The sequence below is a fragment of the Poecilia latipinna genome, unplaced genomic scaffold (genome assembly GCF_001443285.1).
Source record: "Poecilia latipinna isolate Pla-1442-1.1 unplaced genomic scaffold, P_latipinna-1.0 Scaffold81, whole genome shotgun sequence".
In the NCBI taxonomy this organism is placed as follows: Eukaryota; Metazoa; Chordata; class Actinopteri; order Cyprinodontiformes; family Poeciliidae; genus Poecilia; species Poecilia latipinna.
In genome coordinates this window covers 782,865-809,354 of record NW_015112697.1, presented here as the reverse complement: position 1 = coordinate 809,354, position 26,490 = coordinate 782,865, and the positions used below count along the sequence as shown (strand labels likewise).

At 37.6% G+C, this 26,490-nt stretch overlaps 3 protein-coding genes across 9 annotated transcripts in view; all 3 read right to left on the bottom strand.

Annotated features, from left to right (window-relative positions):
- The window catches only part of kdm4b (lysine (K)-specific demethylase 4B), a 64,768-nt gene extending 59,236 nt beyond the window's left edge, over window positions 1-5,532 (bottom strand). For all 4 annotated transcript variants that reach the window (XM_015019680.1, XM_015019696.1, XM_015019704.1 and 1 more), the window contains exons 1-3: window positions 5,388-5,532; window positions 650-1,097; window positions 295-470 (exon numbers count right to left, since the gene is read on the bottom strand). In XM_015019680.1, coding sequence (XP_014875166.1) covers window positions 295-470; window positions 650-1,069 — 596 coding nt within the window. In that variant the 5' untranslated portion in view covers window positions 1,070-1,097; window positions 5,388-5,532. The remainder of the gene's footprint in view (window positions 1-294; window positions 471-649; window positions 1,098-5,387) is intronic.
- Window positions 5,533-5,953: 421 nt separating this feature from the next.
- On the bottom strand, window positions 5,954-15,838 carry uhrf1 (ubiquitin-like with PHD and ring finger domains 1). Of its 2 annotated transcripts, none has more exons than XM_015019658.1 (17): window positions 15,659-15,838; window positions 13,212-13,374; window positions 12,838-13,128; window positions 12,425-12,582; window positions 11,778-11,993; window positions 11,427-11,542; window positions 11,080-11,266; window positions 10,757-10,880; window positions 10,512-10,619; window positions 10,196-10,300; window positions 9,677-9,783; window positions 9,407-9,569; window positions 9,160-9,297; window positions 8,946-9,045; window positions 8,592-8,740; window positions 7,738-7,836; window positions 5,954-7,390 (listed from the first exon to the last, which is right to left on the bottom strand). In XM_015019658.1, exons 2-17 carry the CDS (start codon window positions 13,362-13,364, stop codon window positions 7,244-7,246), a joined length of 2,361 nt encoding a protein of 786 aa, XP_014875144.1. In that variant the 5' UTR covers window positions 13,365-13,374; window positions 15,659-15,838; the 3' UTR covers window positions 5,954-7,243. The 2 variants fall into 2 exon arrangements, with proteins under 2 accessions (XP_014875144.1, XP_014875152.1); XM_015019666.1 differs by having other exon boundaries at window positions 13,212-13,369.
- A 977-nt stretch (window positions 15,839-16,815) lies between these two features.
- Window positions 16,816-26,072, bottom strand: kcnn1b (potassium intermediate/small conductance calcium-activated channel, subfamily N, member 1b). Of its 3 annotated transcripts, XM_015019568.1 has the most exons (11): window positions 24,363-26,072; window positions 22,036-23,086; window positions 21,434-21,871; window positions 21,092-21,187; window positions 20,353-20,465; window positions 20,050-20,220; window positions 19,325-19,469; window positions 19,105-19,215; window positions 18,744-18,871; window positions 18,526-18,595; window positions 16,816-17,991 (listed from the first exon to the last, which is right to left on the bottom strand). In XM_015019568.1, exons 2-11 carry the CDS (start codon window positions 23,077-23,079, stop codon window positions 17,707-17,709), a joined length of 2,601 nt encoding a protein of 866 aa, XP_014875054.1. In that variant the 5' UTR covers window positions 23,080-23,086; window positions 24,363-26,072; the 3' UTR covers window positions 16,816-17,706. The 3 variants fall into 3 exon arrangements, with proteins under 3 accessions (XP_014875054.1, XP_014875040.1, XP_014875047.1); XM_015019554.1 differs by having other exon boundaries at window positions 20,050-20,465; XM_015019561.1 differs by having other exon boundaries at window positions 19,325-19,466; window positions 20,050-20,465.
- Between the last annotated feature and the right edge of the window lie 418 nt (window positions 26,073-26,490).

The following is a 26,490-nucleotide window of genomic DNA, read 5'->3' as shown; positions in this document are numbered from 1 at the left end:
AGATATCTCTTTTGCTACAAACACAGATAATCATCTACTTAAGTTCCAACAAATCTTCAATTTTCTCAATTCTTTCCATTCTTTATTTAGTTTGTTCTCTACAAAATTGGATCCTACAGATTTTTCTTGATTTCACTGTATCAAACGCTGGTCTTTAACGTGTTACTTTTGTGTACATGTAGGAGAGGAAACTTTTAAGAGATATCCAAGAAATGTTAAAAAAAAAAGAAATGCTGCTAGCTTAGTGGCTTAAATGACAGAGAACTTACAAAGACGAAAGCAAAAGCAACTCACTTTTTGCTGTTGGCCAGCTTGCGATATTCACCCACAGTCATGGATTTCTTCTGAATGTTGTATTGGGTAAAGAGACCAGACTGACCAGTTACCACCTGCATGATGGGGGCTGGGATCACCATGTCTTCAATAGTATCATAGGATTGGCGAGGTTTCCAGCCCTCTGGAGGAATCACCTGCACACAGAAAAGGAAGGTTAGCAGTTATATGAAGAAAATTAATATCCACCTGACCTCTTACATTATTCTTTAGACTGGAAATGTAGCTAAAAAAGCCTTGGTGTGGAGAAGACTAATGAATTCAAGTGTAGAAAAGCGAGTAGCTATTATATGTGCATATTTTTTGGCAGCATTACCTTTGCCAGGCCAGCACGATGAGCTCCTTGACTCTCCATGTACACGATATATTGGGCAAAGTCTTTAAACTCCTCCATGGTAGGCCTGAAAGTCATGATTTTACAGCTGGGGTTCTTGGCAGCAGCTGGGGGAAGAGGTGGTGGACCTGGTCCGACCTGCTGGAGTGGCTCAAAACCTGGAACGGGTTTGGAAGTCCCCTCTAGGTCTACTGGCAGAACTGGGGTGATATCTGGAGCTGCGTGTTGCTCTGAGGTCACCGGGTTACTGGGTGTTTCAGCTGCTGCTGGCTCCTGGATGGGAACATGATCTGGGGCTGGACTGGAGCCGAGAGCAGGAAAAGAGACCGGTCCAGGATCAGGGGGTGCCGTGGGGGCAGGGTTCGGAGCCGACACCGTCTCCATGGACTTGTCGGTATCCATCAGATGCTTACGAGGCTTGCAGGTAAATCTGTAGGGGACAGCAAGGACAGTTGGGGTTGATTTTTTTTGGACTTGACCTATTTTAAAAAAAAATACCACTGTGAAAACCAAATGGTATGTAATAAACACAGTTAGGTGTGTTCACAATAAAACCATCACATCAAGCATTAAATTCTAGCTTCCTATAGTAAACATATTTTTTATTGCTATAAACCCAAAGCATTAACACCTGTTTGTTTATTAATCACAGATAAATTGATTCTGTCATTCACCAATACTGAGATATATTCAGCGTAATTTGTGCAACACTAGTGCAAAGCCACTCCATGGATGATTATCCTGCCTAAAGTATGAACAAAAAAAGAGGAATGCAAATTTATCCTGGATGCACTCCAACATGATCTAGTTTCGTTTTTTTAAACAAAAATTAAAGGAAAAACTGTCACAGTGGATGTTTCAGTGCTGCCTCGTCAAATTTCTACTTTATTTTCACATTCTGATTGTATTGTGTTTATTTTTTCTTTCTCTTCTTTTTTTAATTGTACAGAATTGCATTTCTAATTTCTGAAGTCTAAATCAAAGTAGTGTGTTATCTATCCTGATTGCCTCAAAGACCAAACAAACGCTCTATTTTTGTCCTGGGCTCTGATTTAGTCAGTAACTATAACATCAGTCTTCTCTGTCTCTAATGTACAGCATGTGCTCGGCAACTTGCTTTGTCCATTTCACATTGATGTCTGACAGCTGATAAAGTGTTGCGTTTTTGTGAAATTTTCATAAAAAGTTAGATATATTTCAAGCCCTACAATGTCAACGAAATGTCCGATTCGTTATCAAAACCAATTACCAGAGGAAGATGTTAATCACAGAAAAGGTAGAAATTGAAATTCTAGCTGTAATAATGAATATATAGGTCTGTTTATATATGTCAGCATGCATCATTTATGACTATGCATACACACAAAATGTAGATGTGATTCTGAAACCATTTTTTTTTTCCCACTCAAGTCACAGTAGTAGTATGAGAGAGCAATGTGCGGCAAAAGATTTGGAAGTTGAACTAGGGGTGCACCAATTTAGCTGCACCAATTTCCTTAATTTGGGAAATTGGTTATCGGCCGATACTTATATGTGAAACTGATCTTATCTTATCCACCAATCTTATCTATCTCAGCAAAGGTCTATAAATCGGCCACTGTCCTCCTCTGCTCTTCTGTGAGAAAGCTTTGACTGAGACTGGTCCACCAGGTCATGTCTACACATTTTCAGTTAACAATAATCACACTACTGTTGCCAACTCGGTGACTTTCTTGCTATATTTAGCAACATTTCAAACAAAATATTTGGTAACAGCCAAAATCAGAATCAGCAGGTCAGACTTTTTAATGACTGATAAAAGGCAAATAGCCAGAAACTGCAACCGCTTAACGCATGGAATATGGTATTTTATATAACATCATTCATCCTTTTAATCACTCACGCATGCTTTTGGGAGCACATCTACGCACATCTAGCAGAGTTGCATGCAGTGTGATCCAGGGTAATTGATCACTGATCACGTTCATTCAGGGATTTTTTTCTGGCCACATTTCTTTCTCAAAGACAATGATCCCACACTCCAATTTTAATAATGCACTGGACAGTTCTTAACATGGTTTTTGTCATTTCTGTAATTTCCTTAGATATTTTTATCGGCTCAATGCCATTAATTTGACCTTTCTTAAACAAACTAACATCGTTTCCACAACCACAGCTATACGTCTTTCAACACAGTTGTTTTAGAAATAACTCATTGCATCAATTGGGGTTAAACAACTTGTTGCCATCTAAAAGATAACCACTCAAGTCAGAAGCTCGTAACTATTTTTTTAGTTACATCCAAACGGATACATTTTTTTGTCCACGCAGTGTATAATTTTGTCAGCATTTTAATAAGTTGGTAACACTGTTGCTCTGCGGCAGCAAGGAGATACTGGATTCAAACCCATATTTGGCATCTTTCTGCATGAAGTTTGCAAGTGTTCCCTGTGCGTGCATGGGTACTCTGGCTTCCTCCCACAACCCAAAAGCATGACTTTTGGTTAATAGGTCTCTATAAATTGCTCTTAGGTGTGAGTGTCTGTGTATGCATGGTTGTCTGCCCTGTGTTAACATTTGATGGCCCAGCTACCTGCCCAGGGTGTACCACACCTCTTGACTGATTTTATTTAATCAAAATAATAAAGTCATACCATTACGAGAACACAGTCATATTACCAGAATAGCTATAACACTGGCAGAATAAAGATGCAATAATGCCAGAAGAAAGTTGAAAAAGAGCTTTGATAGTTACCAAGATCTGACTTGACCAACTTAGTAAGTTTGTCATTCTTTCTTTGAAATGGGCAGTTGTTTAAATGGCCTGCAGACATGTTAAAACATTAAGTATTTCCTTGTATATAAAACTGTTACCAACTATAAATTCACAGGATGCTCAGTATTCCTAATTTTAACGAAGCTTGGTGTAGTGCTCTCATAAAATTCGGACTTAAACCTTGTATTATCGCAACGTCCTCATATTAAAAATAAGTCAAAAAAAATTCTTAGTCTGGTTCTAATATTAAGTCGTAAACAAGTGAATGTAGTTTGAAGAAAAAAGCCAGGAAAACGACAACGCTTACATAGCCCAGGAGTTTATGAATGCAAAAATATGCACTTTTCATCTCATAGAAATATACATTTCAAATTCTGAATTAACTTTTTTAAGTTATATACCTTTTGAACAAGAACAAGTTGAAAAGTAGCCAATGCTTACAGTCTTTAAAAGTTTTCTATGCTAAGTCTAAAAATATACATCAATTTGCACTTTTTCTCTTTTGAGAATCAAACAGACAAAACAAATATGTTACTAAATCAGTAAACTGAACTTGCACATTTTTTGATACTTAAGACAAAATTAGCTTCAAGTTGTTTCAACTAATTTTAATCTACTCTATTTGTTTGTACAGATAAATTACTAAATATTATCAGATTATCAATGATATTTTAATTCAGAGGGGAGCAGAAAAATGCATGACAGAAAACAACTGAGAAAACGTGTTTTACATATCCGAGTTTGATGCATACAATCTGTAAACAGAATATTTCTTTCAGCAAATTTTATAAAAACTTAGCAGATTCTGTAGTGCAAATACATATTTTATTATAGTTCAACAGTTGTTGAAACTCTGATCTGCATCTTTAAGAACACTGCATCTACATATGACTTTCACTAGCAAATATATTTGCATGTATTACATTACATCTACTTAAAGTGAAACCCCAGAGAAGTCAACTTTACAACACCAACATGACTTAAAAAGTTCCATTTTGGCTCATGTGTTACAGTAACTACAGTAAAGTAAGAAACATGTTACATTGCAATAATGAAAATTTATTTTCACTTTTAATATAAATGTTGCAAAACAGCACCAACTGCAAATATGTAGGTCAGAGTGACTTCCCCAGGCAAATGGAGCTTACAACTTCAAAGGTATTTGCATCAGAAAATGGAGAACCATCCCTAATAAGGTTTCAAGCAGCTGAAGAGATAAAACTGGTAAACACTACTTTATACACTTTATAAAGAAAAACATTCTATCCACCAACTAGCCAAAAACATCTACAAATATATTTTTGAAAATTACTTGTCACAGATTAAACAACCGTTTTCTAAACTATATAAATTAAGCCATCCTTAATAACTCACAAAGAAAGATTTACTGGATGAGAGCCTAGAATAACTCCTGCCGTCCCAAACCACACATGAAGGGGCCTGAATGGTACCTTTAACTCCATTTGGGCCCGAAACTTCCATGTTGTATCCAGTTTACTTCCTTAAAATGGTCCTAAATGCAAACACTCGTTACATACATGTATTGTTCTTGTGCTCGTTAGATATTATAGGCTTCATGCAAATACAAAAAGTCTCATGAGGCATTAACAAAGTGAATTATTGTTACAATGCCGTTACTGCTGCTAGCCCTGCTCAGCTGATACCACTAGCATTCTATTCAAAATGACAGCGGCTAAAATATTGCCACACTAGTCAACTGCAATGAACAAAACTAAGGCTACCCTTCAGTCTTTATAGTAGGAAAACATTTAAACACACACACATGCACACAATTGCGAATATAGTAAGTACAGCTGTAATAAAATTAGCTAGCTTCTAGCTAACAGCTACCATATCTGCAATTAGAAAAAAACAAACAAAACGTCGCGACGACAACCGACAGCGCAGTCAAACTACAAATTATTGTACTTTATATTTTAGTAAAATACGCTTCGGAAAAATTACCTCCTGCAGAAGATTATCGTCCTCTCTCTGTTTGGCTCAAACGAATTGGTTTCGTTTGGTTTATCGATTTTCTTTTAGCTTTAGCAAGCAGCTGTCGCTGAGCTTGTTTGTGGGTTTAGGCCCTCCGAATAGTGGTCTGTGATTGGTTGAGTGAAGTTGAGCTAATAGAATTTCTATAATCTCATTGGTTGATCGCATGAGTGACAGGGTAAACAACGACTCAAATCTTACGCCTAGTAACGTTCATCATCAGAGGGTTTTAACCTACCAACCAGACGCCACGCACGTACTCTCATACATGGGTTAGCGGCACTCTGCAGTCATGGCAAAACAAATATACATTTAGTCTTGAAACGCATAAAAAACATTTTCTTAAGTCTTTATTGAACTTAAAAGCTTTTACAAAACCGTGAATGATTCGCCTATATTTTTGGGCTAGCCAAGTAGAAATTTAATGCTAGAAATTTTTTAAACCAACAATTACCTCGTAAATATAATGTAATAGACATGTTCAGTCGATTATTAAATCACAGAAGTACAAATAAAAATATCCATATTCAGTTTAAATCGTTTTAAAAATTTTATTATTGAACAATGACAATTTTTGCACCAAACATATGCAGCGAATTCTAAAACTACGCATGAATTCTAAAACGGACTAAAAACATTTTTTTTTTTACAATTTCAGAAAATATACATTTCCCAGCATTTGCAGATATTTTGGCAGAAGAAATGCTTGCATTCAGGACAATTTGCACATTGCTGGAGAGTTTGACCAAACAAAAACATAACGGACAAAAGCATTTCTTATTAACACAATGGAATCAAATTTTATAAATGACCACTGGGAAGACACAAGACTGAACCTTCAAATTGCATGACAAGGCAAAAATGTATATATTTTAAAACTTTTGAAAAAATACAAATCAAGTCTCTAGGCTGAAGCAGGTCTGAGTGTTAAGGACAAAGTCTAGAGAGCTAGATAGATGGGACATCTACTTTACACCCTTTAAGCATAATATCTTTGGACTATTAAAAGTGAACCACAAAAAGGGTAACCTAAAAGAAATGTGTCAAAAGGAAAAAAATATATATTTTCAAGCTATTTTTTCCTTAAATTGTAATCAATTTCAGAATGTGAACCTACAGTAATTTAAAAAAAAAAGTTCCTGTTTCACAATTTTTGGGTGAACAGTACATGTTGTCGTTTGATGACACGGCTTACAGATAAGCTCTCCTCTTACTCAAGTGCTTTAAAAAAATGTGGTTTTTGTTTACATTTTATGGAGAGATTACAAATCTAACTTCTTTGTTAATTGATCACATTAGTGCATTGCCATATGAAATGATTATGTCAGGACTCAAGAAATCAAATCATTAGATGTCTGACTTTTTCATAACAATAAAAATAATAGATCAAAACCAGTTTAACAAGAAAACCAATACACATCAACACCTAGTCATAGCCTTAGAGATTAGGATATTTAGATAATTTTGGGAAGCAGATTACGTCTTTTGATCAAATATTTATTCAATGAGTGCAAAACAAAGGAATTTGGGGAAAAAGATAGGTTAATTTTAAATAAGGAATATTAGCAGTAGCTAAGCAAAATATTGAGGATTAATGGCCATTAAAGGGTAACGGTACAACCAGTTCTAAATGAATTCTCAATGAATATTAGACAAACATAACAGCTCGACAGTAAAAATGGTTGTATTTTAGCCCACAAAAACTGTAGCTTTATATTCATAGAAAATATATTAAGAGAAGCGGACTCTTTTATTGCCTCAACTGGAAATTCCCCCGTACAGGTTTCATTGCGCTTCTTTGAGGGCTGAGTAGACTGGAGTAATGATCATCGCCCATTGCTGTAGCCTGGGAAAAGCTGACTTAGAATGTCCTGCAGATCTTTGTTGACAGACATGGAGTAGTTCTTGCCCAGGTCGTGTCTGCAGGCAGGGCAAGTGTAAACTTCTGCCCTGAAAGACCGCTGGAGGCATTCCTACAGATAAAAACATTAATAGTGGGTTAACAATGCCAATCCCAGAAAAGCCATTTATAAGCTAGATGAAAAGGCATGCACAGATTACAAAACAAATCAATAAAATAAATTAAATTAAATTAAATCAAAAGTGTGCTAACCAATCACACTTTCAGTGTCTAAAAACAAAAGCATCATAGAGTAAAAGCTCCACGCCCTTCTAATCAGGCAAGCCTGATTAGAAGTGATTGGATTTTACTCAAGAACATCAGGTTAAAGAGAGTTGAATACACATTCACACTTTTTAGTTCTGAGAAAGAACCATCAATCCAATGTTAAGTTAATATTGAAGATTTCTGGGTCCTCACCTTGCAAACATTGTGTTGGCACTCTGTGGTTATTGGCTGAAAGACCACTTCTTGGCAGCAAATGCAAAGGAAAACCTCTTCAACCTTGGTCAGAAATTTCTGTAGGAAAAAAAAAAAGATGTCAGAAAATGACAAAAAAAAATCTTTTCAGTAAAGTATTCACAGTCTTGTTTAACCAAAAGTCTCTTCTGAGGTGAAAATTGGGTTTCATTCTTTCATGCTCCAGGTTTTTACAAGAAGACTTCATTGGCATCAGCTTTTATAATCTAATTCAATCCTATAAACTTACCTAAACACACAGCTGGCATGCAGACTAGATTCAAAATGTCAGATGGATTTATTAAAGCAAATGGCTTAGTGGGATCACCAGTATTGCATTGATTAATATGTTTCAGCTTTACTCTCCCTGCAGAGAATCAACCTACATTATTAATCCTGTATCTGGATTAATAAAAAAAATATTTTTTTTTTAAATATAGCAGGAACCTACAGATACAATTCCATTATTTCAATCCATGTTACTGAAAGCTGATTGTTTCAGTTGTTTTTAAAATATACTGGGAAAGTTCAAAGCAATATTAACCCTGGAGATTTTAATATAGTTATTGGACTCAGTGAGACCACCTGATGAAGACTGATTTCCTCTGACCCGGCAAACATCTGAGGCTGAGACAGAGCTGCTAATATGACTAGAGCCATTACTGGTGTTAATTAAGCACCAGTTCAGCACTAGAACCAGTTTACTTAACAGAAACGTATCAGGTACCCCCATTTCAGTGAGGGAAATGCAGTATGTAGATCTGTATGTGAATGTGCAGAGATATAACTATGGATACTCTAAAGTCCCACATTACCGGTCCAAGAGACAGCGACTCCATAGCTTCATCCCACAGCTTCTTGTTTTTCTGGTCATTCTTAATGAGGGATTTCTGCTCTTGTGAAAGCTTGTAGACTTCCACTTTGATCTTCTTGTTAGTCTTGGCAGGCGAGGTCTTTGGGGATTCTGGAGAAAACAAGTCAGACTTATTTCTACCCATTTATTTGTCTAAATATTTCAGATTTTTTAAATAATCCATCAGCTCTTCTCAGAGAATGTGATCATCCCTTTCAAAACAGGGATTTCCTATCTGCAAATTGCAGAAGTGAAAAACAAAGAAACAAAAACAAAAGGCACACAATCCGACCAGCTACAGCCACAAAGAACTTACCACTCTCCAGAGATTTTCTCTTCCTCTTCGCCTTACTGGGTGTCTCTTCCTCCTCCACTTCATTTTTGTTCTCCTTCTCCTTTTGATAACCGGCAGGATACTGGAACAGCAGCCGTCACAGTTTACAGAACATATAATCAAGCAAATGAGAATCAAAAGGAATGCCATTATGATGTTCGTTTTCTGATGCAAAGCGTACTGCTGAGCCCCTCACCTGCATGACCAGGCCAAGTTTCTTTATGCGCTCCTTCCCCTCTCTGGTCCATGGCGCCGGCTCATCATCATCGCGCTTCAGCAGGTAGCGCCACACCAGGAAACCAGACTTGCCTTTGTCTGGCCAGTACTTCGCCACCTGTGCAAAGTAGAAGATGCAAAGAAAACCATAAACTGATGCTCAGGGTGAAAGTTTGGTCCTACAAATTGTCACTTTCTTCTCACCCCCATCTACCTTCTCCTCTTACCTTGTAAATCCCGTCATACCGGTTTCCTTCCTCAGGGCAGAATTTGCTGTGCTTGCGTCCTTTGCAGCTGCGCACAACCCTGACCGGTTTGCCTTGCTTCCAGTTCTTTGACTCGGCTCCATTTTTCTCATTCACAGGGACATTGCAATTGAGAGCCAAAGCCCTAATGAGCCATAAAAAAAATATATATGTATATATATATATATATATATAAACTTAAGGTACCAGACACTGTGTTTTGAATTGTACATTCTCTTCTGAACACTCTACCGGTTCATGTGGGTCAGAGTCTGGTCACATGACTGCTCAGCTGTCCTCTTGTTCCCAGACAGATCTCGCCCCCCTGAGCCAGTATAGGTAAACTCATTGCCATCATCCTTTATCAAAAGATAGCACAAACATTACAGTCATGAATCAAGACTAAAATCATTTAGAAATATTCTCTTCACATAAATACTTTATTTACAGATCAAAAACTCTTTAATTATACCATTGTGTGTTTTACAGCTTATTTATTTCAATTGTGAATTGAGGCAAACTTACAGAAGGAATGATTTAAATAAAAGCCAGTTCAAGATATTGTGCATCATTTGTATGAAAAAAAAAAAAATTCCCCTAAAATTGGAAATCAAATTTAGTATTAAAAAAATGACTTGAGAGGCAGGGTTGACTTTCTTTCTTCTAACTGCTCCTTTTCATTGAAAACTTTTTGTCATAGCAACCTGTGACATGTTCATTTTAAACTGTAAACAAAGTAAATAAATGATAAATATTTAGAAAACAGCTTACCACATCATCTTCATAGCCTCCTGCCAAAACAAGAGAGTAGGCTCCGTCGTTGCTCCTGCCATGGATTCCAGCAACATGAGGCCTGTGGACACCGGCTTCACTGACCTGGGAATAAATCAAGAATTACTGAAAGTCTTCACAGTTAAGCCATCTAAACCCACTTGGTTTACTTAACATCTTGCAGTTTGTGTTAAAAACCTTAATATTAGTCATGTGTACTACATTAATACATGCCATAGTCAACCTTTAAACAGTTTATCAAATAGTACTCTAAAACTAGCCAAGTGGATTTCAGTTACAGCACAGTTGGACAAACCTGCACTCTGAACTTCCACAGGGAACCCACAGGAACACCTGGAATTGGACCATGGTGGTTGGACGGGACGATGGTGCACTGCTTGGTTCGACCCACACAGGCCATTCCCTGCAGAGGTTACCACAGTAAGCTACCAGAGACAATAACTCTGCATTTTTTTTTTTTTTTTTGCTTGTACTTATAATTAGTCTAATACTCAAAACTGTCCTTGCTGCAATGAGCAGCAAAGATCTGCTCTGTGTCACCTTTCCCCAGTCTCTCTGGCTGGACGAGCTTGCAGAAGCCATCCTCGCCTTCTTCTTGCTTTTCTTCAGCTTCTCTCCAGCCAGAACAACTTCACTGGTGTCGTTGCGGCAACCGGGGCAATACCTAAGATGGCAAAACATGTTAAGGTTAAAATCAATTCTACATCCAAGCACTTTGGTAAAAAAAAAAAAAGGCTAACTACCTTTGATCACCACTAATTCTGGAACAGGTCAAAATACCAATACAAAGGAAAAATACCAATAACTCTAGAAAGTACTGTGCTGGATGTAATGAATACACTCATAATTCAGGTTCTACTGACCAATCTTCGTCTTCAGGGATGGAGGTGAGTGGAGGATTCAGACAGTACGTGTGATAGGCCATGTCGCACTCGTCACACAGAAGCTGCTTGTCTGGATCCTGCTTGATGCCACAGATGTGGCAGTTGCACCAACGGCAGTTCTTCTTTAGATCATCCTTGCAATGTTTACATTCAGGTCCATTTGATCCTAAAGGATAAATTATAATTATCCAGTAACAATTTGTACAAGAATATTAACAACACAGTTTGGTCAGCAGAAGACCCTCACAGTTGATTTGAGGAATAAGTCAGAACGAATCAGACGGCAAACTTTTAAGGTTAACATCATCCACGATTTTCAAACTCACTTTTTAACGGGCTATCGGTTCCAGCTGGCGAGTCACTTGAAGAACCGGGCTCCTCGATCTTATAGATTTCAGTTATGAACATGATCCGGCAGTCATTAAGAGAGTCGCCTGCTTCCCTGCAAACATAAAAGCAAATTGGTAAAAATGTGGAGCTCGACACTGGGACCAGTATTGAGCAATCCACAGAGACCACAGCAGGAAATCCGCCTCTACATACCAACCGTTGTGCCATCACAAACCACACTAACGGAGATACTGCTACTGTGCTCACCTGTCACCACAGATAGCTGCAATAATTCCCCAGATAAAACCAGGCAAAACTCATGCTGGAAAAATAACTTGCATCCGTACCCTAGGATGATCTTGGCGTAGATTTCGCGGATCGTGCGAGTCTCCCGCTTCTTCTGGATCTCGGCATCGTACCAGTAGCCACGCTCCTTGGGGTCATCGGGATTATAGTTGACCATAATGACCATTCCTGGCTCCAGCTGATGCCACTGGTAGACGGTGCGGGCCCGCGGGCGAACATCTTTGGCCAGCAGCTGAATCACACCATTTTCTGGATAACTAGAGCAGTTTGTGTGAAAGTGTAGTGCAAGTTAAATTCCTCTCTCAGGTGTTTCAAACAGCGCTGCACTGCGGTGCGATTAATGGAGACAAGAACCAATAGGTTCAAACAGCGACGCTGCACTGATAGAAGCTCCCTTCAAAATCCACACTGCCAGCTGACACACAGACACAGATTCGTAACTAAGCATAGTTCTAACTTTCTCAGACATTTATCAAGCAGAAAATCTAGCAGGGACACACAGGAACTTCAAGGAAGTATTGTACGATGCCATTTTTGTTATTAAGCTCATGACCATAAAAATCCAAAAATTAAAAAACATGCCAAAATTGTTGACTAAAAACGTAAATGCATTTAACTAGACATCACTGGGAAAACTCCAAATAGCAAAAAAAATATATATATATAAATAAATAAATACAATTCTTACTCTTCATATTTAACGTGGTACAGGATCTCTTCCTTTTCTTCTGCCTCTCCATCACCGGACTCTTCTTTGGGCGTCTTTGTTGTTTTTGTGACATTCACAATCTGGGCCTCAAACCAAGCTCCCATGTTCAGGTCTCTTGCATCAACCAGCTCATTAATCTTCGGACAAAAACAGAAGATGGTAACTGACCACGTCCATTAAGCTTAAAGCTCGATTTTGGAGACTGAAGAATTAGCAAGTTATTTTTCTCAATCGTGTAAAAATGCATAATTAAAGTCCAGTAGTCAGTTTACAACTAAAAGATGTTTCTGAAGTTAAATAGACACATTTATGAGTTCTTTTCTCCCAACTTCTCTGCAACATAAAGTAGACATAAAGCAGATTTAATCCAGTCTGCAGTCTTTATAAATTACCTTGTAAAATCCAAACCCAGGATAGACGAGCTCCACTGCATTTGTCTGAGCAGAAGTCCCCGCAGTTTGACCCTCGACCTCGCCGTGAGTTGAGTTCTTGTCGGACTCGCTCTGGGTGGAGCCGCAGCCAGAATCCGAGTCAGAGAGCTCGGCTTCTTTGTCTTTGTCTTTGTTTTTGTTTTTGCTTTTGCTTTTGACGACATCAGCAGCAGGGGCCTTCTGCCTAACAAGCAGCTGCACTATGTCGTTGAGGCCAACGTTGTAGTCAAATATGGTGTGGCCATCTTCCATCTGAGATCCAACACCAGTAAAGAGTTATACTCAAGTTAAAGTAGACCAAAAAAAAAAGAACTATTTAACCCACAACATCTCACCTGTTTGCCACGATAGAAAAGTCTCTGCCTCTCTGGCTCCACCTTGAACAGCTCCATGATTTTGAGACGCAGCTCATCCACCTTGGTGAGTTTGGACAGGTTATCCACCCGATGGGTCTCCTTCCCATCCATGGTGCGAACTTGAATCCACATTGCAGCTGCCCTATGAAAACAGCCAATTTGCACAAATATGGCTGAAGGTGTTTTTTTTTTTGTTTTTGTTTTTGTCAAAACATGGTTATGCTACCTCCAGTCATATTTAGCTTTGCAGAACAATCTCACTTTAACTTCATGTGAAAAATGTTTCCAAGTAGCAGCTCAGTGAAAGAACATCTAGTCCTTCCAACCAACACATTGCTGCAGCCAGCAAGTTTACCGCAAGTAAACTTTTAAGTACATTTTCTTAGAGGAAAATATTTTTAAGAAATGAAAACAAAAAGGATATTTAAGTAATATGGATTCAGTTATACGTTTCTTCTGTAAGGCAAATAAATGCCGTTATCAGAACTAGAGTTTCCTCCATTTTCTTGAAAACTTCAACTATTGAAACAGCCTTTTATTTTGGGATTAACTACTTTCTCCTGTAAGGTTTCCAGCCTTTTCAAAATACTGCAGCAGGACTTGAGACAGCGTCACCTGATCTTAGTCTTTTTCAGATTTTTGTGCTGGCTCCCACTTCAAAAGATATTTGAGTTCTTAGAAAAAAAAAAAAAACACAAAAAGGGTAAGCATTTTCTCACCCACGTGACCCAAATTTTATGCACTTGCTGTAGCGGTCAGGTGAGTAAACAGAGGAGCAGATCAGTGCACAGATCTTTCACTGCACCTGCATCCTAAACTTTCTAAAAGCTTGCCACTTTATAAGCCTACATTCAATAACCGATTGCAACTTAGACACCTACCCGTCCCGCTCATTGGAAACAAGGCATAACTTGTTTCCAATGTCTCCCACCCAAGCATGAACTGCTGCTGAACTGGAGAGCGCCTCCAGTGACAGATTGCTGCATCTTGGGTACAAAAAGGAGCGTAACCACAGGTCCTTCCTCCCAGCAGCTGTTAAGACTTTATAACCATCTCTGCTCCCAATAAACACAAGACGACTAGACAACTCTGCTGTTATTTGGGGTTTTCTCATTTCAAGTTTTCACTTCTTGTTAGTAGTCTATTGTTTTTGTGCACAGCTTGTGTCTTTGCCACTTTAAAGTTCCATACTCTGCTGCGCATTTCTTTTCATACAAGTATGCTATTTTTAATAAGTTGCAGTGCCGTTTTCTTATGTTGTAAATTTGTCCTTGCTGTACAGTCTCTTATTCTTACGGTTTTTACCTTGTGTGAATCAGCACTCTCAAATTTTACTTTGACTTGCTGCTGTTTCACAGGAGTTACCCGACTGTGGGACAATAAAGGATATTTCTATTCTATTCTATTCTAGCCCCGTTTAATCATTGCTATTTATCAGATTTCATTGTCTGCAATAACCAACTCCTGCTCTGTTATCTTGATCAGATGACTGCTTCCTGCTCAGTCAGAGTACAGTATGGTGCCGCTGTGAGCAGTGGGTTGTCATCAGAACTATCAGAAAGGGAGGGAATAGGCTGATTTAAATACAGTGCGGGAAACTGGGCTCCAGGCCACTCCCATTTTCTTTTAAAAGCACATCCGGACGCGAGGGAGCGCTAGCAAACAATGTGCCTTCGGTTTCTGACTGTAAAACACGATGAAATGTTATATTATTTAGGTTCTACACTGATATATTACCCGAATATAACGCACTTGGATCCCAGTGAGTGATGAGGGGAAGGCTCTATGGCTGCTCGGCTTCACTGAGACGCTCTATGCGGTCCCTAAATAATCGTTCGAAAGCGAACAAAACATGATCATAACATTTAAAAAAAAAATAAATAAGGAAGAGAAACATAAAATAGCTGTTTCAACTTAGAATTCACCATTTACCTTAGTTACTTTTACCATTTTCTTTTTGAAAGAGCAAGCAAAACCACCAAATTATTCACTTCAAGCAAGACAAACAGGAAAATGGGCAGTCTTGTGTTAGCATACGTGAAAATAGATGAAAAGCAACAAAGTAGTAAGCTAGCAAATTTAACCGTTGGTAGTAGGAGTTACAGTTTCAGCACAAATAAACAGGATAACTTCTTCCCCACCTATTTTAAAGCGTACAGCAAATCACGTTACAGATAAAAGACTTTTTTTTCAGCCATTTTAACAAACACATTACATATGAAAAAAGAACAATGAAAAAAGATTAATAACAGAATTTGACAAAGCCTGAACAAGATGTGCGGCCTTTTAGTGGTTCCGCATAGGCAGCAAAAGAAACAACACAGGACTTAGCTAACCTCTGTGTACTAGCAACTGAATAGAGATGCAAATGAATACGAAATTAACAAAATATCGAAAGTTAACAGAAGTGGCAAAACAAGATTTACCTGTTTGATCGTCCAAAATAAAAATCAGGAAATTGTCGGCTAAGCAATAAATGTGCACGTTTTTCCCCCCCAAGTAACTTCTATCAAATGGTTTATGCGACCAACTCTACCCTTGTTGGAGATTGATCAATGAGTTATTCTTCAACACTTTGTTAACCCGCCTGCTCTAGGAGTTCCTCATGCTGATTGGCTGCTTCTTTAACACTGTTCAGATTTGATTGGTTAATATAGCTGTCAATCTGGAGAGTGACTGGAGCTTAGAGTCAGCGCGCGAAACGACATTCTCGTGGGTGCAGTTCTTCTTTGGGAGTTTATCGCGAGACAAAATCCTCTGCAGACTAAACATATGGTGGTTCTGGTAAACAACGTTGATAGTAGATGCATATCTTATCGAAAGTACCGTATGTCTGCTTTATGGGGTTTTAAAGAAATCCCAGCCATCATATTTTATTTGCTTGCAGAAAAACATAAGACTTATTTGATGTAATTAATTATGTGTAATTATAATTATATTAAAAACAAACAAATAAAAAACAAATGTTATTAGCCCCCAACTATGAAGTTGGTCTTTGTGACTTGTTTGGTTTGCTGTGCTGAAACCTGACAAGTGATGGATAGTGCCTCATCAATATGGGAGTGATGAGGTACAACCCTAGCAGATAAAAGATAAGGAAATGAAAAGAAAATCTTTACTGTCTAATTTGTTGGATCATATGCAGTTAGTGATTGTATCCTTCATCACAGACGATAGCTATATTCTAACAGATATGTACACATCATATTTGTATAAATTTACAAAATTATTAATAAAACAGGTCTGAAATGAGATGTTAGCCAAAGATGCAATACCCCATATGCAGGAGAGTTTAGACATTAGAGCAACAGCAGACATCTAACAATTTAATGAGAGAAAAAAACATCTGACATTATCATTGCTTGCAATATAATGACTCAACACCATCCAGCATGTAAATATTCTTTATTGAAAACAAAATAATAGAAGATTAGAATAGTACGCCCATTTTAAAAATCTGGCTATTTTAAACATCCACCAGTCTCTTTTGTAATACTGCTCTTCTTTACGATGAAAACTGTTATAAACTTCAACCATAAATGCGCAATATATGAATTTAATCCATGACTGATTCTGTTTTTTCCCATATACTCTCAAATACAACATTTATATTAATTTTCACTTTCAGTTATATTTTACAAAACTAAAATTCTCTATAATTAGTAAAGCATTTTTGCAATACCTTGTTTTATTCCTTCACAAACTGATAAGTAAAGCAAAATGAGAGTAAAATAAACAATGAAAAGTATGGATAAATATACACCTTGCATTCATCCTATTTATTTTTGCTAATTTCCCCAAAACTGCACTAAAATTAAACAGCTACATTTTAGGAAAAGCCATTTATAGATGAAACAAAACAAGAAATTAATAAACACTTTGGTAAGAATGATGGACAAGAGTAGTGTAAATGTATGAGGGGCCCCTCTTATAAATACCCTGATATTCACAAAGGCATTGGATTTAAGTTGGATCATCAGAACAGTTCTGGGAGAGTATTGTGGTTTCTAAGAGCACTTCTTGTGTATGTTAAAATAAATATGCTTACATTGATACTTACATAAAATATACCTTTCTTGAAAATGAACAAAGAACCACATAGGAAACTTGACATCTTGAACTTTTACGACGCAAAACAAAAAAACTTTATTTACTTCTTGAGTTTGAATATATGTAATGTTAACCTCTAAATATTAATGTTTTTCAAGATTTCATTCAATACTTGCAGTGTCTCGTTTCAATTGCTGAAGGATTTCAGCTACTGAATAACAGCAAAAGACTTACAAAGTTAGCCTTCCTGAGGTAGGAAAATGCTACACAACAAAACAATGTTTTTTTTTTAAATCAATTTATTTATTTTCATCCACATGGATGAAAATAAACAGGCCTATTATTCCACCTCTAAAGGGAAATAATCATGGTTTTTGGTACAGTTCCAACCAATATGAAAAATTAAGAAACTCACAGAGGCCTCTCAGCTGTATGGCGTCTCTGGTGTGCTTGATCCAGGACAAATTTGCTTGGGATGTGCTGAACAGCACTCCGAGCTCAGTGAGGACGACAGGAAGTGAACGCGGCAAGCTAAGTCATCCAGGAAATCTTTTTGTAGTTTTGCTATTGCTTGAGATAGAACAACTGGTAGCGACTGCACTCTGACAAGGATAGAGTCCAGTTTCTCTTCCAGAGCCATGATCCTCCTGTCCAGCTCCCCGGTTCGATGCTGAAGGTCTAACACCAAATCGTACAACATGTTCTGAGTCTGAAACACAGCAAAGAGATTGTACAGCAATCTGGAAATATTTTTGATCTTTTCTTATGTCTTTGTCAGCATAGATGCAGTAATAAACTATTTATACAGACAAGAAAAACAAGTTTTGGTTTACATTCTGCTCTATTTTATATGTAAATTATGCTGGATTTCATAAAAAATAATTTAGTGAGAGCTAAAACTTAAGAATTCTTCAAAAACTGTGTTTTCATATACTATATTGTATTAGGTGTATTTGTCATTTGGCCATTTGAGCATTATGTCTTTAGAACCTCAGTGGATCTCCACTAAAGTTAAAAATAAAATGCAATATGTCAATCGTGTCCAACATTTTAACATTATATCTCATAATGTCAGCTAAACTTGGACCCTCAGAGCAACAAAACAGATGAAACATTTGAAATGAATGAAATGGAAGTAAACTGCTATAATATAATCAAAAACAGCTATACTATAATCAAAAACAGCAGTTTGATTATAGTTTTCTGGTGTATTCCTCCATAATTCAGAAGAGATTACACAAACCTTTGCGATATCAGCAACAGTATTTGCCTGGTCAGTTAGCTTCCTTTGCTCCATTTTGAGTCTTCTCAGTCTGAATAAAAAAAACCAACATTCATTTCTCTTAAATGGATTTAAGATTATGTACAGTTTATCTTGACAGAATTTACAATTAAAAAAGTGCCTAATTATACTTCAAGAGGGAGACAAACAAACAAATTCAAGCAAATAATGATGCCTACTGGTGGATGGCCTGCAGGAATTTCCGTTGGTGCTGCCGCACACGGGCATGGTCAATCTTTTTGACCAGCTTTGTGTTTTTGTAGATGAGCCAAGTCTCCCTTAAAACATTTGCTGCTGTGTTTTTTATCTGAGAAGGGAAATCACATGAACAAGAAAGCACAGCAGCAGTTTTGAAATGGCATAGGTTGTCTTTTTATGACTTCCATTTATTTCATTTTGGTACTTTGTAGGTGTAAACTAGTTTGATAAATATGTTCATTTTAAAATGGTAGCTGAACTCTAAAGCAAAAAATACTGACAATATTCATGACGGAAAAAGATTTTTCTTCAAGAAATAAGTGGCATTGTGTGCAAACAGACCTTTTTGTAAAGTTGAGTATCCATCATAAAATTATGGACGTGTTTTTCAGCTCTTGTGAGCTCTGACTTCCTTGCAACAACAGCCACCACCAAAGCTGTACAACCAGCTCCCTGTGGAGAGGAAGAGCTGCGGTCGGCATCACAACAGATTCATTCAGTTGTAACCAAAGATTAAGTTTGATATTCATTTCAGTACTCATAAAAATGTATTCCTTCTCACCATAATCCCTGTCAAGAGGCAAACTCCTTTCCCACAGTAGGTGTGAGGGACCATGTCTCCATAGCCAATGGACAGGAAAGTGATGGAGATCAGCCACATTGCTCCCAGGAAGGTGCTTGTTACTTCTTGTGCATCATGATACCTACTGAGGCAGAACAGCAGGGGCTGTAGTAGCATTTAGTGTTACAGATACACAGAAAATATCTATGCTCAGGTGAGACATTGAGGCTGAGCTATTTGGACATAAATGAAGTATGTTGTGGGGAAGCCAATGTGAGGCTTTGGAAAGTACAAGCACTCTGATGGTAGCATCAAGCTGTTGAATAGTCCAGTTGTTGCACAAAATGGACTGAATAATTAAGATGGGGAACAACCTCTTCAACTTCAAGTCAAATATATTGTTGAAACTTCAACATAACTGGCTGTTTTCAAGTTCAACGTTTAAAGCAGTCTGACGTTAAAATTTGAAAACATAAGAGCAAAGCTTGAAAGCCAGGTCTGTGTCAAAAAACCCACACAATTTAAATTATGTTATCCCTCATTAGAAAAGTAATCAAACAAACAAGTCCTAAGCATGTCAAAGCTTTTGGTCGTGGCAGACGTTGCAAACTATTAGTGGGCATGTTTGTATAATGTTGGCCCTGAAGATGCATCAACAAGAATTTAAGACAATTATACTCAAAGTCTCTGTTAGACTACAAATTATAACAACTCTGAGATGATACCTCTCACATACACGCACTGTCCACGCTGCAATGATCCAACAGGAGACACTAAAGACCAGCAGGACAGTCCCGGGGCAGATGGTCATCAGCGTCTTCATGACGAAACGAGTGTCGAAATTAATCTTATTGAGGGCCCCGATGCTGCGTGAGGAGGCATCTGTGAACAGCTTGCTGTGCAGCAGCATGACACGTCCGATCAGGTAGAGTCGTAGGAACATCGGGACAGAAAGGATGATGTCTACATCGGCATCTACAGATGCTGCGTAGTTGAAGGCCAGGTGGGCAGTCCAGGTGAACACATACTGGCCTGGGATTGGATGGATGGCACAGATGAGAAGCTCCAACACAATGAAGAGGATCCTCTCAAAGGTCATTGCGATCCTCCAGTCATCTGCCCCATTGTCAACCATGAACAACTATTACAAATGAACAAAGTTAATAAAAAATAGAATTTCCTCAATTGTAAGATGGATTCAGTGTAAATTAATCTAATCTGTTTTACTTGATCCAAAAGAACCGGTTGATTAAAATCAGTTTATATTTAACACTAAACCATGGGATGAATATATATAAACAAAACATATTAAAACATCAAAATATGGAATTGTTATATTTTTTTGTTTGTTTGTTTCTTTTGAAGCAGATTGGATTAGCAAAAGCAGATTAACCCAGTGTTCAAAGTGACACTGTATTCTTTTCCCATCCCAATAACGAGGAGCAGGTTGTCTTGACATTTTCAAAAATTCAGAGATTATTGATTTTAAATTAAATAGAAATTTGAAGCACAAGTGTTTTGTAATCACAGCCAATTTTCAACCACGTTATACAGTCTTTACGTGTTTAAAAGAAAGTTATTCAAACATTATGCCTTAAATTTTGTAAAAAGTAAGGATAAAATGTGTGAATATAGGGAACATAAACCATGCTTGAATATTTTTATGTATTTTTCCTTAATTAAATACCTGTTTCTCATTTTAAAGTTGTTGGTTTTTAATCTTTTCTAAAAGCAACAATGAAAGTGTTGAACAGTCATCGATCATACCTGTATTTCCCTTGCATGGTACATCAGAATGAGTCCAAGAAGAATTGCAGTGGAAATGCTGATCAACCCTTTCAGCACATAAGAATAGATGGATTCCTGTTCACAATGGACAGAGAATATTAGCATATCTGAGCGCCTCAGTGGTAATGAACTTTGTCTTTCATCTCTGTTTACATGAGGCTGAAACCTTAGTAGACAACTGCATTTCTTATTCTACAAAATAGCCTTCAATGAAGCCAGCCTTATTTATGGTATACAATAGTACATATTTTACCTTGAACATGTCTTTTTGAAAGAGTGACCCAATCATGTCTCAGTATTTTCTCAGTAGTTATAGGTTACCTTAGTGTAAAAAGTTCTTGAAAGCTCTGTCTCGATCACCATGGCGATGATACCAAACATCCCACAGACCAACGCGTAGTCGCTCAACTGTTTGCGCTTCCCAAATAGAGCTCTCCTCTGACCCAGCCGGTAGCTGATGTCCTTGGTCTTCTTCTGTGGTTTGCTTCCCTCTGTTGTGATCAGGTTCTCACTGTTGGCCTTACTGGAGTCGTCTCCGATGACCTTGGAGAAGGCGTCCTCAAGAATGGCACTATGAAGCAGCTGAAGTTGCTGCTGGTCTGAAGGAAAATCTGCAAAACTAGAGCTTAAAGTGCCCAGGCTGCTGAGCGGTCGCACTGCATCCCCGTTTTGGACACTGCCACTTTCTAAGGTATCAGGAAGTGGAGGGCAGGGTTTAGGGAGTGACTGTTTCGATCCGCTGAGATGCTGAGAAGGTTCCTACAAAAGAAGGCATCATTGTTCACCAAGCAATATATTGCCAATTGTCGCAGTCAAAGACAGCATGCATAAAACTCCGAAATCATATGTGAGAAGATCATATTTTTTTTTTTCCATTTAAACATTCTGGAAACCCTAAAGGACGCTGAAAATAGATGACATACCTGACTTTCTTGCTCTCTCGTTCTCTCCACCAAATCTTGGTTTTCAAGCAAACTACACTGGCTGGTGGAGAAAGAGGTGAAACTTTTCTGACTGGCTGGTGTAGCTGATCTTTTTCCCCATGGCGTTCTGGTTAGGCGATTGTAAGAAAGATGGCGGCATTTTAGTGCAAAAGATGACTCTCCAGATGGCTTCCATGTTTGTTCATCAGTTGAGGAGCAGTGAGAGTCATTCCCTTGATGCTGCTCCACCAAAAGTGGTTCTTTGCCAAAAAGGTCTCTCCAGTTGACATTTAAACTGAGTGCAGAGAGTTTCTTATTTCTTATAGCACACTGACCTGAGTTTAAAGGATTGTTGAACAACTTAGAATGAGTTGCTTGGCTGAAGTTTCTGACTTTTGGATGATTGCAATGCCGTTCATCTTGGCCAGAACACTGAGGCACGATGATGTTCCTCGGGTGGTTTGTAGGAGGTTTGCGAAGATCTTTGTGATTTGTTTGCTGTGCTGAAACTTGGCAAGTGGTGGTTGGGTGTGTACTTTCAAGGAAAGGCAGGGTATGAGGTGATGAAATGCTTCTCTTAGTTCTGCCTCTTGGGACCCTTTCTTTATTTGATTGTGGCTGTAAACTTAAGATGTCAAAATGTTGGAGAGCATCAGGACAGGGGCAGCCACATCTGTCCGTATGGTTTGGATTTTCCATAATGTCTTCCACTCTTCCTGCTGAGGGAGGATCCTCTCTGCAAAGCAGCTGCCAGTCTTGGTCACTCAGCTGTGACAGCAAAAGGTTCTGTGTTTTTGAAGGCGACCTCTGAGCTGAGCCTCTCGGAGGATTGATTCCATTTGACTTCTCATGGAGGGAAGATGAAGCGCAGCAGCGACTCTTCTGAGGAGATGAAGATGCTTTCTCTGGGCTTCCAGAGAATGGATTGTGCTTCTCCTCAGGACCTCCTGTAGCACAGTGCTGATGTTCTCCATCTTGGAAGACTTCACCTGTTGAGTCAAGACGTCTTGTTGCATTGGTGGGTTTAACCAGGATCAACCTCATGTTATCTCTGCAAGACGGAAAAGACATGATGTCCATTTGAGTAAAAAACACATTCACTTCTGATGAATCTAAAAAAAAAAATGCAATAGTTATAGTAATCTCTAGATTATAAGAATACTATAGATGTTCCCAAACGTTTTAACCATCTAATCCACTGAATATTATTGAAAGCCGTTCAGCACTGACTATTGGAGTTGAGATCAATAATCAGTGTCTATGCCCTGAGCCATAAATATGCAGAAAACCAATAAAAAAGATTACATAGGTTTTGAGTCTAAACACCGTAAACATGAGGTTGAAAATGTGTCTATAAAAGCACAGCAAATTACATCTAAATGTTGTTGAAAAGTTGATAAGGTTTGACAAATAAGTCAAGTTTTACTTTGAATAAATCACTGTAGATTATATTTGGACAGGTTGTAGGGAATAAAGAGGTCATATTTTGTATTTTCAATATAAAAACAAGGACCTGTGTTATCCATAAAAAAGATGTTTGTAAATATCTGGTATTTGAAGATATTTATTATTATCATCAAATAATAAAAGGAAGCTTAAAAAAATTCCAGAAGTTTAAAGGAAGAATTTTAAGCATTAGCAGAGTAAAAGTATTTTTGTGTGAGGAAGTTGTAAGGACTTTTTGTCAATGACAAATCTGCACAATGATCTTTATTCATGCAGAGGCCAAAAGTATATTCAAAGAAAGTATAATGTTTCAAGAGGCATTTGTTATAATCTTTTAATAGATTAATCGGACCCCTTTGTGTGTCTGAATTAGTTTCAAGGCTTGTATTCATGGTTGTTAAAGTGCTTATTTATTTAATTACAGGTTGTCTTTACACGAGGTTGTGAATATGAAGCAAACTGTCAAAATCAGATGTCCCCCCCCCTGTGCCCTGTTTTCTTTATTTACCAAACCTGGCAACCATAAAGAGTGAGAAAAGCTCCGCCAGTTTCATTTCCATGCAACACATTTCTAACTTATTATAAATTTGAATCATGACATGTTACTCTAAGTATCACTTTATGATTTGTAAATGTTAACTAATGAACAGATTACGGTATAAAATGTAAAATCAAATCAAAATAATTCTGAAGCCAGTTACTTTTCTTTGAATTATGCCAAATCAGTGAAACAATGGCATTTTTCCTTAAAATACAATGTTGAATCTTGAATTCAGCCATTACTTAAAGGCAACAGTAAAAAGATTCACTTGTTTCTTTCAACATTTTTCTCTGTAAATAAAAATGGCTTAGAATTCTCTACAGCTACAGGTGATTCTTACCTCGTTCCTGCTTTTCTTTCGATTCTGTCCAAACTTGAAGAAGCAGCCTGCAAACAAATATTCGCCCCATCAACAGTAGTGATGTGTTAAGAAGGAGAGCAGCCTGAGTGGGTGTTAGATGGCCGCTTGCCTGCTCCCAGTGTGGACACTTGATGAAGGAGCTTTAAAGATGCTTTCCTTTGAAAGAAATGATTAGAATTCAAAATGAAGGAAGAAATAAGCAGCAGCTGCCTGATGAAGGGTTGCCATGCAAATGGAGGGGAGTGAGAGGGTGCAGGTAAAGGACAGGGAGGGAAAAATAAAAAAATCTGTAACATCAGACCACAGAATTAGGGCGGGACATCACACGGAAATAAATTGGAAGGAAACAGGTAGGCTGGGAGGGAAAACAAGGCCAATTGCTAGCATTCATAGCAAAGTGGTAAATAAAAGGTCATTTGAAGTTGTTATTGAAGCTTGTGGCTCAAAGGCCTTTTGCGACGTCTCTTATCTCTTCCGCCACAAGAGCCTGCCGAACAAAAGTGCCCGTTTTTAAACCTGGCTCTGAATGAATCATGCCATGCAGCACAAGGCCTTGTCACCTGTGCCTTAGAAGATCTAACAAATGCAATTGCAGGTCCAATATAGCAATCAGTGTTTAATGAAGCATGTTTGAAATCACCAGCAAGAAAGAAGAAAAAACACTGACTCAGGTGGAGGTTATTCAACCAAATCTTTGCTGGTTTGGGTTTTTTATGTGAGGCAGAAGCAACATCATTTATTTTTTCTAGATAAAAAAAAAAAAAATCCTTTACATTTCTATTTCTTTAATGCTCTAACCAGTATGCAGGCTGTAACCCGAGATGTACACATATAAGATATGTAAAAAATTCATGTTCCCTAAATGAAACTGAACTGCTAAAAATGTTATTGTATTCTAACATTAGGATCATACAAAACCTGTAAAGTCTGCTGCTTGATGTGTCAGTAACTCAGTAATTTATCAGCTGCTGTATTAGATAAAACATATGTGAACAGCACTGTGTTTTTTTTTGACCCAAAATATTAGCAACAATGTAAACTTAGCAATATTTAACAAGTCATATAAAATGCATTTCCAAAATTTTACAAGGGTTTTGAAAAAAATTGGAAAAAGTATGAAGCCATTTTTGATCATCTTTCAGGTCTGAATAAATAGAAAGGCAAAGAAAGGCGAGTATGAACAGCATTTGATTTCCCAGACTTTTTTTCTTAAGTTTCTACAAGACATAAAAACTTGCATTTATTAATTCTTAATAAAGGTAGTGATTTTACACTGACCATGACCATTTCATACTTAGGGCTCTTGTTAAAGTTATTTCTTCTATTTTTAAATCTTGTGAAAGTCCTTCACTCCCTCATATCTCACAAACTTTACTCCCCTTTTCTTATTATAGCCTGTGTCTCTGACAGGTCATCTCAAGAGAGACCACATTTAATCTGTTTTTGCTTCACTGCAAAGACTGTCCACTCTTTAGAGAAATCAATTTATAATTTGTCAGTCATTGAACGATAAGGATCTCCATACCAGTCAGATATTCCAATACTTGATACTCCTAAAACATTAAAGACAGGCCAGTATGACTTAAGGAGCAAATTAAAGAACATACAGTACTTTGATGATACGTTTCCTAAACCTTGACATTAAAACTGTGTTGACATTGGTATTACAACAGAACAGCTGAGTTATGACATCCTTTATTGTAATTTTATTTTATTTATTTATTTTTTTTTACCATATTTTACCTGTATTTTCTTATTTTCTTGGTGCATTACTGGATTTTCCATGTGTGCAGAACTTCTGCTGCTTGTAAATAAATTTGACTTGGATATTAAATAACCAGCATCCTTACAGGCAACTGCTGCTGTCCATTTAAAATACACTGTGAGAATATTGAGATAGAAATGTTAGCAATCTTTGTCAGTATGCATAGTTCAATAAAAGGCTTCAAAGGCTTCTATTTTTCTGTTTTAAAAAAAACTAACTAAACTAAATAATCAAACTGCTTGGCAAACTAAACTTCTAGTGTACAAAACTTAGCGTTAACTAATATATTTCTAAAATTCAATGGTTAGTGTGCCCTATGTAAGCTGGACATAAACCTATACT